Source organism: Danio rerio, chromosome 9 (assembly GCF_049306965.1).
Source record: "Danio rerio strain Tuebingen ecotype United States chromosome 9, GRCz12tu, whole genome shotgun sequence".
Taxonomy (NCBI): domain Eukaryota; kingdom Metazoa; phylum Chordata; class Actinopteri; order Cypriniformes; family Danionidae; genus Danio; species Danio rerio.
Genome location: NC_133184.1, coordinates 46732218 through 46747500, shown reverse-complemented (window position 1 = coordinate 46747500; position 15283 = coordinate 46732218). Strand labels below are relative to the sequence as shown.

General features: G+C 34.4%; 1 protein-coding gene across 2 annotated transcripts in view; it reads left to right on the top strand.

The window, feature by feature from the left end:
* Window positions 1–15283, top strand: part of vil1 (villin 1) — a 43026-nt gene that overhangs the window by 6387 nt on the left and 21356 nt on the right. For both annotated transcript variants that reach the window (NM_200238.1, XM_005167920.6), the window contains 4 exon segments: window positions 8144–8249; window positions 10877–10951; window positions 11033–11229; window positions 14064–14172. In NM_200238.1, coding sequence (NP_956532.1) covers window positions 8172–8249; window positions 10877–10951; window positions 11033–11229; window positions 14064–14172 — 459 coding nt within the window. In that variant the 5' untranslated portion in view covers window positions 8144–8171.

Here is a 15283-nt window from a genome sequence, read left to right as displayed (position 1 = left end):
TTAAAGTTGTCCAAATTCTATTGTTAGCAATGCATATTTATTAAAAAAAAGTTATGTTTCGATACATTTCTATAAATAAATACACTAAATGTCTTCAAGTAACATGGCCATTATTTTATATTACTATTAAAATACGGACAGCACAGTGGCTCAGTGGTTAGTCGCTCGCAGCAACAAGGTTGCTGGTTCAAGTCCTGGCTGGGCCAGATGGCATTTCTGTTTGGAGTTTGCATGTTCTCCCTGTGTTGGCATGGGTGTCCTCAGGGGGCTCTAGCTTTCACAACAGTCCAAAGTCACGCGCTATAGGTGAATTGGATTAACTAAATTGGCCATAGTGTATGAGTGCACATGTGAATGCGAGAGTGTATGGGTGTTTTGCACCCGGAAGGGCATCCGCTGCGTAAAACATATGCTGGATAAGTTAGCGGTTCATTCAACTGTGGTGAAACCTGACAAATAAGTGACAACGCCAAAGGAAAATGAATGAATGAATTATTAAAATATCTCATACGCTAATGATTTTTGGCATAAAATAAAAATGGATAATTTTGACTGATAAATTTACATGTAATTTACATAAAACACATATTTTTTCACAACTTTTGTGATCCAGGGTCAAAAAATGAGAAAGTTAATTGCTGAACTAAGTCTTGTCAGCTGCTATTCATTGTAAAAATTCACGCCAATGTAACTCAATGTCTTGATAAATAACTACTTATCAAAGCCTCCATTATAATGGCGACTTGTTGCTTGAATAACTTGCAGTTTGTTCTGCATTGTACATTTTAAATTCATACAATCCATCATGAAGTGCTTAGATGCTTTAATCTGCAACAGAACATTTGACTGTTCCTGATGCACGGTTTACAGCAAGAATATTAATCAAGGTTAATCATAGGGAAGGAGGTGGAGATGAGACATGTACACAACCCTGTCAGGCCTGATCAAACAACGGATGGTTACATAAAAACTCTGCACACTTTCCTGTTTGCTCTGACACACCACATTGAGTAATACTGGAGAGCAGATAATTTGTGATAGTCTGCTATACAGTAATTGTAAAAGCAGAGTGGAGCCGTTAAGACATTATTGCACTGACAACTTTTAGAATTTAGTTAGGAAATATGAACCTTTGTACTGGGCAGAGGATTTGTGATCATTGGCTTTCGGGTCGGAGCAATCTGCTAACACTAGCGACAGCAATACAAGCCCATAATAAAACCCAACCATCCAATCAAACAGGAGAGATTGAGTCACCTGTCTTATCACACCATATCAACATCTACGCTACAAGGTACCAGGCAAACATAAAAAAAGATGTTGATAAGCAAGCTCATAAATTTGGGATATGCAAACAGAAAATGATCCTCTAGGGTGGGTGTGTAGATAGATATACATATAGGGTGGGTATGCAGAATGGGTGGATATTATTTGTCGATATTTATTGTCCATGATTAGAGTTTTTACATGGTTACTAACAAAACTAATTGAAAACATTCACACACATGACTCTTGAATATTCTCAAATGCTCATTTGGTTTTATTTTGATAATGAGTTTGATAGCATGTCTTTGTTTAAAAAAGGACAGCTGGTCAGGGGTGAAAACCATTGTTAGCCAAGTTCTGTCATTACAAACATACTGTAACGAGGAGACTGACATGGAGGGATCCATTTTGCAGTATTTAATAGACACAGTTCAATCACAAACATACAACACGCACTAAAGTGCGAACTCACATCGACAGCATTCAATATAGATTGTGGGGCTGGCGGCTGACAGACACAGAGTGATTTACCAGGCATAGATCAGTGGCAGGCGGCGTGGTACAGAGTCCTTATAACAAGCGTGGGTCATGGGCAGGCAGCGTGGTTCAGAGTCCGTATAACAATCGTGGGTCGAGGGCAGGCAGAAGGCAACTCAGAGTCAGAAACAGTCCGGGGTAATACACAGATCAGGCAGGGAATAACGCTCAGAAATGTTGGCTGTGGCTGAACAAGACTTCGCAATGAACTGGTGTTTGAGAGTGGCTTATAAAGGGAGCTTGGGTCGTTAACTGGATTCAGTTCAGGTGTGTGCACAATCAGTCTAGGTGGATGATGTAATGCTTAGAAGACCAGGGATGGCGGCCTATGCTGGCCAGCGAGGGGAATGACTGGGACCGAGTCGGTAACACATACAGTCATTTGTTAATTTGGTGTTTCCCAAATCTATCGTTCCAACTAACATTCGCAAACTGCATCGCAAACTTGTACGTTCACAACTAAGATTTTTTTTTTTTTATTGGCTAGAGAGCAAGCTATTGTTATGCAATACTTACAAAATTAAGCTAACTTGTTAAGTTAACATAATTAACCCAGTTAAATCTATCAATTGTATTGTGATTACAAGAATCTTGCAAAATATTTTGAAATAAATGTTATTTATAAATGTTAAGACAAATTACCAATTTCTTAATAAAATTATTATGTTCAGAAATGTGCTAAAAAATCAATGTCAAACAGCACTTGGGAATTACTTTAAAACTTTCACAGGAGGGCTAATAACTTTGATGAGATGATGGTGAATGTTTGTGTCACTTGCTGAAAGACTACCGTGTAAGAGCAGTTGATGACAGGAGCTTCCTGCTTAATTCATTCAAAACAACATCACAGAAATGGATGATAGTAACCAAGCAATTTCATGCTTCCTAACTCGTACGTAGACGTGAGGAAACAAAAGATATTGTCGGTTCTTCAACATGAAAAGCCATAGCTTTCACACTCACTAACCTCAGTAGCCACAGAGTTTGCAGTATTTAAACAGATGGAGAGCATGCACACAGCAAACACAAAGCAAACACAACATAATCAAATTTTTACAGCCTTCTGACATCAATAAGTAAGTTTCTACAGAACATAATAATACATAATAATACCCGCGTAAAAAGTATTCATATAATAGATGCTATTCATCTAATCAAAATACTTTATGGTTCTGTATGGCTATGTACATATTGAAATACTAGCTAGTTTAGTGAAGAATATTGATGACACTTTACAATAAGGTTGTATTTGTTAATATTAGTTAATGCATTGACTTACATGAACAAACAATGAACAACACATTTATAGAAATCCTGTAAAGGATATCTTTATAGAAACACTGTAAAGAAATCCTGGCTGCCTTAAATTTTTAAGCTGAATCAAATTAGCCTTATGAGTCCAAATGAGACCGTACATAACATTTATTTCAAAATATTGTGCAAGATTCTTGTAATCACATTTGATAGATTTAACTGGGTTGACTCAACAAGTTCATTTAATTTGGTAAGTATTGCAAATAATAGCTTGTTCTCTAGCCAATCAAAAAAAAAAAAAAAAAAAAATATATATATATATATATCTTAAAGCCTAATAACATTGACCTTAAACATTTTTTACATAATTTTTTTTTTGTTCCTACCAATCTAAAAAAATTAGACCATTCACAGTAGAAAAAATGCTGTGAAAATGTCCTTGCTCTGTTAAAAATCACTTGGGATATTTAAGATTAGATATATTTAAAAGATATATTTTGTCACGAACAGGGGGAATCAAGAACTGGTGTGTTTGAGGTGCATGATGGAAGTTGTAGTTCATTAAAGTGGCATATGTGTAGTTCTGTAGATTACTGGAGAACTACACATACAGTTGAAGTCAGAATTATTAGCCCCCCTGTTTATTTTTTTTCCCCAGTTTCTGTTTAACAGAAAGATTTTTTTCAACACATTTCCAAACATAATAGTTTTAATAACTAATTTTTAATAACTGATACATTTTATCTTTGCCATGATCACAGTACATATTTACGTATTTAAAAAATCTTGGTTGCCTTAAATTTTTAAGCTGAATCAAAGTAGCCTAGTGAAACCAGTAAACTTATATTACGTTAAACTGATTAAAAACAGCTTGCGTGAATTAAGTTAGAACATGATTAACTTCGTTTAATAAGTTACAATGACTTAAAAACATATGATGTCATGACTAATTGAGCATAACAGTTTTTTACAGTGTGTTAGTTATTGTTAGTTAATGAAAATACAGTCGTTCATTATTAGTTCATGTGCATTAACTAACGCAAAGCATACATTTGGGCTTTAATAATGCATTAAATGTTGAACTATGATTAATAAATGCTGTACAAGTACTGTTCATTATTAGTTCACGTTAGTAATTACATTTACTAACATTAACTTATGAAACCTTGTTGTAAAGTTTGACCGGCATACTTCCTATTCAGTCATTTTTGTCATCCAATATATCATTTAAAACCATTTTGTAATCAGAATTAAATGTTTTAGACTATCTTTCAGATAATTTATCTTTAATTTAGATTAAATTAATACACTTAAAAATATATGTATGTTTGATTTATACACTGTAAAACCTAACAGTGAAAATCACTAAATAAGTTAAGTTAGTTGGTCACACTTTATTTTGATGGTCTGTTTGTTGAATTTACATTGCATCTACATGCCAACTAATTCCCATTAGATTATAAGTAGACTGTTAGGTTGGGGTTAGAGTTGGGGTGAGGGTTAGTGTAAGTTGACATGTACCTGCAAAGTTTCTTAGTTAAATGTTTGTTGAAAGAGCAGTATCAACAAATATTAGACAGTCTACTAATACTCAAATGGACCATCAAAATAAAGTGTTACCAGTTAGTTTAACTTATTATTTTTAAGGTTATTTTGACTTAATAAAAAAGAGTTATGGTAAATCATATAAACTGATTATATTAAGCATAACTTAAACCAAATTAGTTATTAGTGAATTTGTTTTAGTGTTAACTCTAATGTTAAAATACCAAACCTTCTGAGTAGCTGCAGTAGTTGTTTGGACTTAATTTGTTCTACTAACTGAACTCAAACTCAAACAAAGTTTACAGTACTCACAACATTTTGCTCTAAAGCTTAAATGGTTTGCCGCAATCGATTTCTTCAGTTTGAGCTAACTTATTTTATCAGGTTTTACAGTGTAGACTAGCCATGGATGATAACCGGTTTCAAGGTTTCCAGTGGTTTGGAAAAGTCAAAGTTTTAAAACCGCTAAAACGATATACGTTTTGCTTTGTGTTTTTTTGTTTAACTCTTTTATTTAGTTTTTTTGGGGCAACAGTATCTCTCTTCATCAAAATCTACTGGCCAGCCCATGAATCAGAAAACATTTGAAAAGCTACAGCTCTGAATAGTGGATTGAGTGAATAGTGAATATCTGTGGATTGCTTTATAATAATATATACATAATATAAAATATATACAAAATATAAAAGTTGTAAAAAAAGTTTTTATCTTATTTTACTATTGAAGATAGCAGAAGTCAATGATTTATTTGAAATATTTAGCCTGACATGTTTACTGCTTCAAAATACTAAAATGTTTCTTAAAAAATATATATTGTGTTTTTTTACCCAGACATTTAAAAAGAACATATTTTAGAGCAGTAATCCCAATAGTGTGAAACTGTGATATTTATATTATTTTTTCTTCCTTTTTAAAACTCACATTTTTATTGCATTAAATGGGTCAAAAGACTTAAAGTCACTATCCAAAAAAAAAAAATAAATAAATAAATAAATAAATATATATATATATATATATATATATATATATATATATATATATATATATATATATATATATATATATATATATAGTTTTTTTTTTTTCGAATTTCTGTTTAACAGAGAGAACATTTTTTTCAACATATTTCTAAACATAATAGTTTTAATAACTGATTTCTAATAACTGATTTATTTTATCTTTGCCATGATGACAGTAAATAATATTTGACTAGATATTTTTCAAGACTTCTGTACAGCTTAAAGTGACATTTAAAGGCTTAACTAGGTTAATTTGGTTAACTAGGCAGATTAGAGTAATTAGGCAAGTTATTGTATAAGGATGGTTGGTTCTGTTGACTATCGGCTAAAAGTATAGCTTAAAGGGTCTAATGCTGGTGAAAATACATTCACATTGCTATTATCAGATAAACCAGTCATTTTTGTTGATCAGCTGCTTTCTCACCATGGCCATTTATGTTGTGTAATGACAATAAAGTAGCATCTGGATGATGGTTATCAATGTATCAAGCGCAAGTATTTACAACTTTTTTGTACTTCTAACAACTAAAATGATCAGCGTTGTGAGTATTTCAGGACACTAAACCATGTTCAGCCTTTTGTATATTACAATATTAAGTATATAGCATTATTAAGTATATTTTATGTGTATACTAAGTGCTTGCATGTATATCCTCTTTATACTAATTTATTTTGTCCCATTTTATGCATAAAATGAGTCCTAAAAAATGAAGAAAAAAGTCTAAAAAGCTCTATAAATCAAACATGTATTACATACTTAAGTAAACATAATTAGTTTTAATGTTTATTGAGGTTTATATAAAAACAAGTCAGCTTATATACAGCTTGAATACCAGGGTGCAGGTTTCATCACGTCAAGTTTAACACCTTTTTAAGACCATAATGAATGAAATTTCAGATTTCACTGGACAAAATGCTTAGAATTTTTTGTAATGGCCAGTGGAATTGTTTTACCCCGTTACAAGAAAGGTTCAGTTATTTCATAGCCACATGTTTAAAATAATGGGTCAAAACAAGCAACTGCTAGTCTTATACACATACACTTTTTATTAGCATAACTTTACTTTTTAAACAAGGTTTTAAAAGCTATAATAAAACAATTTTATGTACATGGATTAAATACATGGATAACTTTTAAACAAATGTTATTGTAAAGATGAAAAAAAGATAATTCAACCATATTGCTGAATAGTTATTAATAGTTTTAGTAGTAAGTAGTTAGTAATAGTTAGTAGTAGTAGTAAATTACTATAAGTAAATTAATTGTCATTAATAGTCATTTTAGTTTTGTTAAATGATTTTTTAGATTGTTTTTGGTTACCAACCGGGTAACTTTACATGAACAAAAGAAAATTAAGATCTGTTCAAAAGTATTTAAGGCCTAAAATTTGAAGTGAATTTCAGACTTTTTGAGGCGTTTAAGACCCCGCTGCACCCTGAATAATATATCTGATAATTAGTGGTTAACAGGATTGAACTCTTCCCTATACAGAAGATAATGCTAAAGATTGTAATGCTTAATCACACCCTGACATCTCAAGCACACTTTACCATATCTGCCCTAGATGTGGAGGCGTAGTATTTTTACTATAGCTTTGCATGAGGTCTGTGACATGAGGGTTTCACTTCCTTTCCTGAGTGGCTGACTATCTTTCTTCCGCTAGTTATGTTCAACTGCAGCTTGAGTGTCTGGGTTTATTAAAGCATGGACTGAAGTGCACTGACTTTGGGCCACACCTTCTATTGCCTTTGAAATGACATTAAAGAAATGGGAAAGAAATCATTAAGCGTGCATTTAATGTCTTGAAGGGTCGGTATGTTTGAGTTCACTGGACCTTGGCCAAAAAAAAAGTTCTGTGTTGATCATATCGTTACAAGAAATGCTTGATTTCACTACCTCAAAAACTGGAAATCTTGCTTCTCACTGCAAAGCTTTTTACTGTAATATCAAATGTGGTATTTTTAGTTAAACAATAACTGTGTATAATGTTTATATGAAATAAGGGTAAGTAAATACACTGTTAACAACTTCCTGTTGAATTTACACTAACTTACTGGCAGCAGTTCGCCAGTAACTTACTTTAAATCAATTACAAAAATACTGTATTTTAGTAACTCAATTACTGAAAAAAAAAATCTGTATTTACTTTTACAGCACCATTTATCTTGCTGTATATGTATTTAGAGAATTGTGTGTATATCTTTACTGTAAAATATCCAGTAATTTCTCAATGTAGCTTTACTGCATAACTGTACTGCAGTAAAATACAGTTCATATTAAAGTTAAATACTGTGTTATTTACCAAAACCGTTAACAGTGTAACGACAGAAGGCCAAATAGGTAGGTAAATAAAAGTAAACCGGGTATATGAACAGCTTGTGGCTATGTAATATCCTATTCAATGTAAGATGAGATGCATACACATTTCCGTAAGAGATTTGTGCACAAAATATGTATGCTATTCAATTCTAGGGGAAAAAGCAGTCATTGTATTGTATTCCTCCCTGTTTCCTTTCTCCAGGTATTTCCCTGAGTCTTAAGCTGGCACCATGCCACAGGAGGTCAAGACTGACGTTCCCAAAGTCCTTAATAAAACCACACCAGGACTTCAGATATGGAGAGTGGAGGTAAGCAGGAATGATTGATGGCACAACTTCAATGCAAATCGAAATTAGAGAACAACCTACAAAGTCCTGAATGTCAAGGTCACTGCTTTGAACTCTTCCTAATACATGAGTAAAAGTGACATTTTTAAGCAAGTATCAAGAGATAAATATTAGAGAACACTTGCAGATATCTTACAGTTATTGCTGTTAATCTGGCACCTGCAGGAAATTTTTATAATTATCTGTTTTCAGTTTTCACAGACATTTTAAAATGGCGAGTCGTTTTAAAGCAATCGAAACTGTTTGAAAGTAGGATGTCTAGAATAGAGATTCCCAAAGTGATGGTCGTGAAAAAGTGACATCCTGGGAGGGGGTCGCTTGGTGATTTATAAAAATCTAATGAATTTTATTTAACTATTAAAATTGTCCATAAACATAAAAGTATCTATAACCTACATACAATTTCAAAAATAGTTAATTGGGGCATTAAAAAACAACAACATGCAAATAAAAACCCTTTAGCTTTTAGATTTTTTTTTTCTCCACTAGATTGTGACCCTTGGGGTGATTACGTTATGCTAACGACACAGAAATAGCATCAATTACATCAGATTGACTTTTTGGCACTATGTTAAACTTTCTGGCACATTTTTAGCATTAAAAATAAATACAGGTCACGGCTGAAAGTGGAAGTTGATCTGCGAGTAGCGTTCTCCAAAATTAAAAACAAAATAAAATCTAAAAAATGGACTTGCTGTGCTCCAAATATTGTGCCCACGTATCTCATTCTATGAGGTTAATGTTGAAATTAAACAAATGAATAAATTATTCTAAACAATTATATGTTTTCTGGTCAATATGCTTGTGTTTATGCAGGTAAATTGATGTGTGTGCACCATTGTGGGCAATGTTTGTTTATTTATAACCACATCCAAGGATGGTGGGGCTCGTGAGTGACTGGTTTTACCACATTGTGGGCTTAAAGGTTTAGGATGAAGGCCAAGAAAAGACCATTTCAGCAATAGCTAGAGAAGTTAGTCAATCCAAATGAAGAATAGTACATCTTTACGATGTCACCTACAGTCCCATTAAAAGGCTGACTGTCCATGAAAGATAAATGCATGAGAGGACAAGATAATGCAACCAAACCTGTGATCAGCAGAAAGAATCAAAAGGCTAAACTAGGACAGTGAAATGTTCCAAAGTTCACTTGCAATGAACATTATATTCATTGAGACTGAACCCTATACCCTGGTTTTACAGACATGGCTTAAGACTAGTCCTAAATAAAATGTATCTGTCTTATAGAGTTAGTTCACCCAAAAATAAAAACTCTGTAATTAATAACTCAGATGTTTTTGATAATAGTGGCTCAAATACACTTATTTAACTAAGGCCTAGTTCTGACTTAAACTATGCACCATATGTGAAACCAGACCTGAGCGTGTAAAGAAGTGAGCATAAAGTGGAGGCATCGTGGTTTGTGGGATGTTTTTTGCAGCAGGAATAGGGCCTCTTGAAACATGCAGAATGAATGCAAATGTTTATCTGATGCTCCTTCAGCAACCTACTGTCAGAGATGACAAAAGTACACACATCCTTCTCTCAAGCTAAAGTACAGACGTTCAGGTTTAAAATGACTCCAGCAAAAGTTGAAGAACTAACTACACTTTTTTACTCAGACAAAAAAAGACTCTGATATGTACTAAGTAAAAGATAGTAAGGTAACACTTTAGTTTAAGGACCAATTCTTACTTTAAACTAGTGGCTTATTTCCTGGTCATTATAAAAATATATTCACTCACCGGACACTTTATTAGGTACACCTGTCCAACTGCTCATTAACACAAGTTTCTAATCAGCCAATCACATGGCAGCAACTCAATGCATTTAGGCATGTAGACATGGTCAAGACAATCTGCTGCAGTTCAAACCGAGCATCAGAATGGGGAAGAAAGGTGATTTAAGGGACTTTGATTGGGCATGGTTATTGGTGCAAGACGGTCTGGTCTGAGTGTTTCAGAAACTGCTGATCTACTGGGATTATCACACACAACCATCATTAGGGTTTACAGAGAACAGTAAACCCACTGTATGCAAATGGCCTCCACAGTCACAAGTACTCAATCCAATAGGGATGTGATGGAACGGGAAATTCGCATCATGGATGTGCAGTTGAAAAATCTGCAGAAACTGTGTGATGCAATCATGTCAATATGGACCAAAATCTCTGAGGAATATTTCCAGTACTTTGCTGAATCTATGCCACAAAGGATTAAGGCAGCTCTGAAGGTAAAAGTGGGTCCAAACCGGTATTAATAAGGTGTACCTAATAAAGTGGCCAGTGAGTGTATAATATTCTGCATGATCTTTTTCTACATACAAATCCTACTCCATAACCAAATCTATCTTATTTATTAACCAGAAATTAGGAGTTAATTGAGGCAAAAGTCATAGTTATTAGATTGTAAATAGCAAGCATTATACCTAAGTATAAATTACTACTATCTATTTTAGTCTCACGCTAGTAATAAGTTGTTCTCTAAAATTAATCCCTACTGTATTCTGTAAAATGAATGCAATCAATTTCTAAAACACAGACACATTCAATAAAATAACTACCTGTTTTCTCTTTAATCACTGATCAGAACATGGAGCTTGTGCCCTGTCCATCTAAAACATTTGGACAGTTTTTTGAGGGAGACAGCTATGTAATTCTCTACGTAAGTATCAGCACAAAGGTACTCAAGTGCTTTGAGTTTGTCAAACCTCAATGAAGGATGAATGATATGGCTCATTTTCAGACTCACAAAACCAGCAACAACTTCTCCTATGACATCCATTATTGGCTGGGAAAGTCCACCTCTCAGGATGAGATGGGAGCAGCGGCGATTTACACCACGCAGATGGACGACCATCTAGGGGGTGTTGCTGTGCAACATCGTGAGACCCAGGGCCATGAGAGTGCCACCTTTCAAGGATACTTCAAACAGGGCATCATGTAAGCCATCTGATGTTTAAGATTTCCTCAATACAAGAAGGTGACAGTTGCTTAAATCAATAGCTATGTTTCCATCCACCTATTTGTATGCACATTCGATAAGAAAAAATGTGCATAAACTACAATGGAAACACTTTTACCGAACAAATTTTAGTGTGTGCATTAAAAAAAGTCATGTGATTTTGTTATAAGATACATGTGATGATAATGCATCTAAAACATTGTTATTTGGTCTTAACCATTACAGTATTAGTGGTATTATATAATTAATCACCTCCAAAACTATCAAGAGTGTCTGTGCTCTGCGTCTCACGCCTTCAAATACCAACAGGCATTGTCTTCTGAGGCGCAAGTCATTTATTAAATGAAGAGAAGATTTGCGCAGCTTCTCTTACCGCAGCAAAATCCATTTGTACTTTCGATATTTGGCGCCAGTTAATCAGAAAGTGACGATTTTGTTCTCTTTGACTCTTTGCATGGAAATGCTGCTTTATTTGTACGTCTTTTATGCGATATTCCTGTTTTGCACAAACATTTAATTTGCATCTTTGGATGGAAACATAGCTGATGTTAGACACAATGCAGAGTCAAGTGCCTTAATCGCTAAACCACAGTAAAAATTTACACTTAATCAAAGTATATAGAGACAAGCCCAAAATTATTCATACCCTTGACAAAAACTGACTTAAAGTCACATTTATTAAATCAGCAAGTTTTTTTTTTTTTTTTTTTTTTTGTCCATAAATGACACAGGCTTCTGCAAAAATAATAATAATATATAAATTCATCTTTCATTTTCATTTGAACCAAAACTTGAAATCAGAATTTGCCAGGGTATGAATTATTTCGGGCTTGACTTTATGTATGAATATGTTACTTTCTTAAAGTTAAATATTTAAATGTCATGCTTAAACTTAAGATTAGTGAAAGTGACAGTAAAAGTCTCAACTTCAAATGTTTCAATAAAGTTTGTATTTATGAATTCATGCATTTTCATTCGGCTTAGTCCCTTATACTGTATATAAGGGGTCTGATAAAGAAACTACAGCAGAATAAAACGCCAACTATTCAGCATATGTTTTAGGCAGCAGATGCCCTTCCGGCTGCAACCCAGCATTATTCAACATGCACTCGTACACTAAAGCAAATTTAGTTCATCCAATTCACCTATAGCGCATGTCTTTAGTTCCAACCCTAATTAAACACACCTAATTAAACTAATTGAGTCCTTCAGGCTTGTTTAAAACCTGCAGGTAATTGTTGGAGTTGGGTTGGAACTAAACTCTACAGGGCTTTGGCCCTCCAGGAACTGAGTTTTTTGACACCCCTGCTTTAGTCTGTGGGGTAAACGGGAGCACCCAGAGGAAACCCACACTAAGAGAGAACATGCAAACTCCACACAGAAATGCCGGGACTCAAACTAGCGACCTTCTTGCTGTAAGGTGACAGTACTAACCACTGAGTCACCGTGCACCATTATCTACAATTCATTTTGGAAAGTAATATTTTCTGCCTTTTAGTGGATGTTTAATATTAGAGATGCTGTCTGGCCCAGTTTCCTTGCATCTACAAGCTACCAGTTCTCGTTAGCGTAATAATAGACTGTGTGGTTAGGGTTATTCTAAGTTGACATACTTGCAAAGATTCTTATAGTCAGGATAGTGTCTGTTGGTTGAGCAGAATCAGAAGATACTAAGCAGACATTCTCTAATGAGATTTAGTTGGCAAGTAGTTGCAAAGTCATTTATATTCAACAAAAGGTGAAAAAAATACCATCAAAATTAGTTCATACTAAAGTCTCAACGTTTCTAAGGCCTCCTCTGGTGCAAGTCAAATGAAAATAGAAACTGGAACTGTTATCGTGTGTCCTGTTTTTTTAACTATGTAATTTCCTCACATATTTTTATCTTTCAGAGTATGGTAATAGTTTAAACCAGACCTGTTTTACGGAAAATAAATGGAGTAACTCGATGAACATACAATATCATTAGAAATAGAAAACTCTAAAATAATATTCTCCAAGCACATCTGAAACAATGGGCCTCAACATACACTCATGTAATTGCTTCACTCACAATTGTTTTGTTTTGTTTTGATGGGAAATAGTTGTTCTCAAAATAAATGGTTAATTTTGCTGCAATAGATATTACAAGAAACTACAGGAACATGCGGATGCAGTGGTGCAGTAACACTGAAGTTGTTTGTAGTGATTAAAAGTGCTTCGAAAGCAGCTCAACCAATCAGAATATAGGTTAGCACTGTTGCCTCACAGCAAGAAGGTCACTGGTTCGAGTCCCGGCTGGGTCAGTTGGCATAGTGTGTGTGAATGTGAGAGTGTATGGGTGTTTCCCAGTACTGGGTTGCGGCTGGAAATGCATCTGCTGTGCTAACACATGCTGGAATAGTGGGTGGTTCATTCCGCTGTGGCGACCCCAGCTAAATAAGGGACTAAGCAGAAGGAAAACGAAATAACATGTCAATTCATGAAATAAAATACTAGTATACTAAATAAAATACTTTTGCTCTTGCTTATGGGGATTTAATGACTTTTATTTTGACTTTCATGTGAACTATTGACTCATATTTTCCATAATGACACGTATCTACCCTTTAATTTGTAATATCTGCATCTGAATCTCTTTATTTTAAGACGATTTGGAAAGTACATGATACTTCTCGTCTAATAGTACTTCTCTTTAAAAAATGTGGAAGTGTACAAGTCGAAAAACACTTCTTCATTTCAGATTGCAAGAAATGTACGCCTCTAAGATGTGAAAATAAGTTTTGATAAGAGCTCTAAAGCTGATTATATTTTGTTTTAAATATTTTTCTAGATACAAAAAAGGTGGAGTTGCATCTGGGATGAAACAGGTGGAGACGAACACATACAACATACGCAGACTTCTGCATGTGAAGGGAAATAAGCATGTGGTTGCAGGAGAGGTAAGAACAGCCACAGTCCGTTCACATTAACAACTTAAACGTGCCACAAAAATAAACACCGCTGGTCTACAAGTTTCCTTCTTACTGCACCACGTATCAAAAACACAAAAGACACCTACAATACAACCAAATGTAATTCAGGGTTGACATCCAAAAACATTTAAATGCCACTGCATTAATCTTTTAAACATGCAAAGAGGAAACGAATGGCAAAAATTCAAACATTTAGCAAATTTATAAGTATTGCATGCACAAACTGAATTGCTATGAGGTAAACTTTTGTTTAATGCCTAAGCCATTTCCTACAAATATTCTGGTCATATCTTACAATAGGGTTCTTAGTTATTTTTAATGTATTTACTGACATCAATTAAGAATGAAAAATACTTGTACAACCTTTATTAATCTTAGTTCAACATTTACTAGTAAGTAATGTGTATTTATATGGCGGATTTATTGTGTATGGCCATACACCCAAAGCGCTTCACAATCATGAGGTTCACCACACACCAGCTATTGATGGAGTAGAGAGACAGTGATAGAGCCAGTTCAGTGGATGGGGAAGATTGGGGGGTCAAGACGGGTAAGGGCCAATGGATGGAATTTGGCTCAGTTACACCCTTACTCTTTATGAGAAGTGCCATAGGATTTTAATGACCATGGACAGTCAGGACCTCGGTTTAAAGTCTCATTCAATAGACGACGCTCACTGACAGTATAGTGTCCCCTTCATTTTACTAGGGCATTAGGACTCATCCTGTTCACTCATCCTGACTGAGTGCCCCATCTGGCCTCACTAACACCACTTCCAACAGCAACCTATAGTTTTCCCATGTGGTCTCCCATCCAGGTACTAACCAGACTCAGCCCTGCTTAACCTCAGTGAGTAACCAGTCTTGGGCTACAGGGTGACATGGCTGTGGTTAATGCATCATTAAGAGCCAAATGTGTGCTTGGTAACATTACTTGATGGACTGAGGGTTAACTAACAATGAACGACTTTATATTTATTAACTAATTTTATCAAAGATGAATAAATACTGTATTGTTTATTGTGTGCTCATGTTATAAATTATATTAGCTAACATTAATTGATGAAATCTTATAGTAA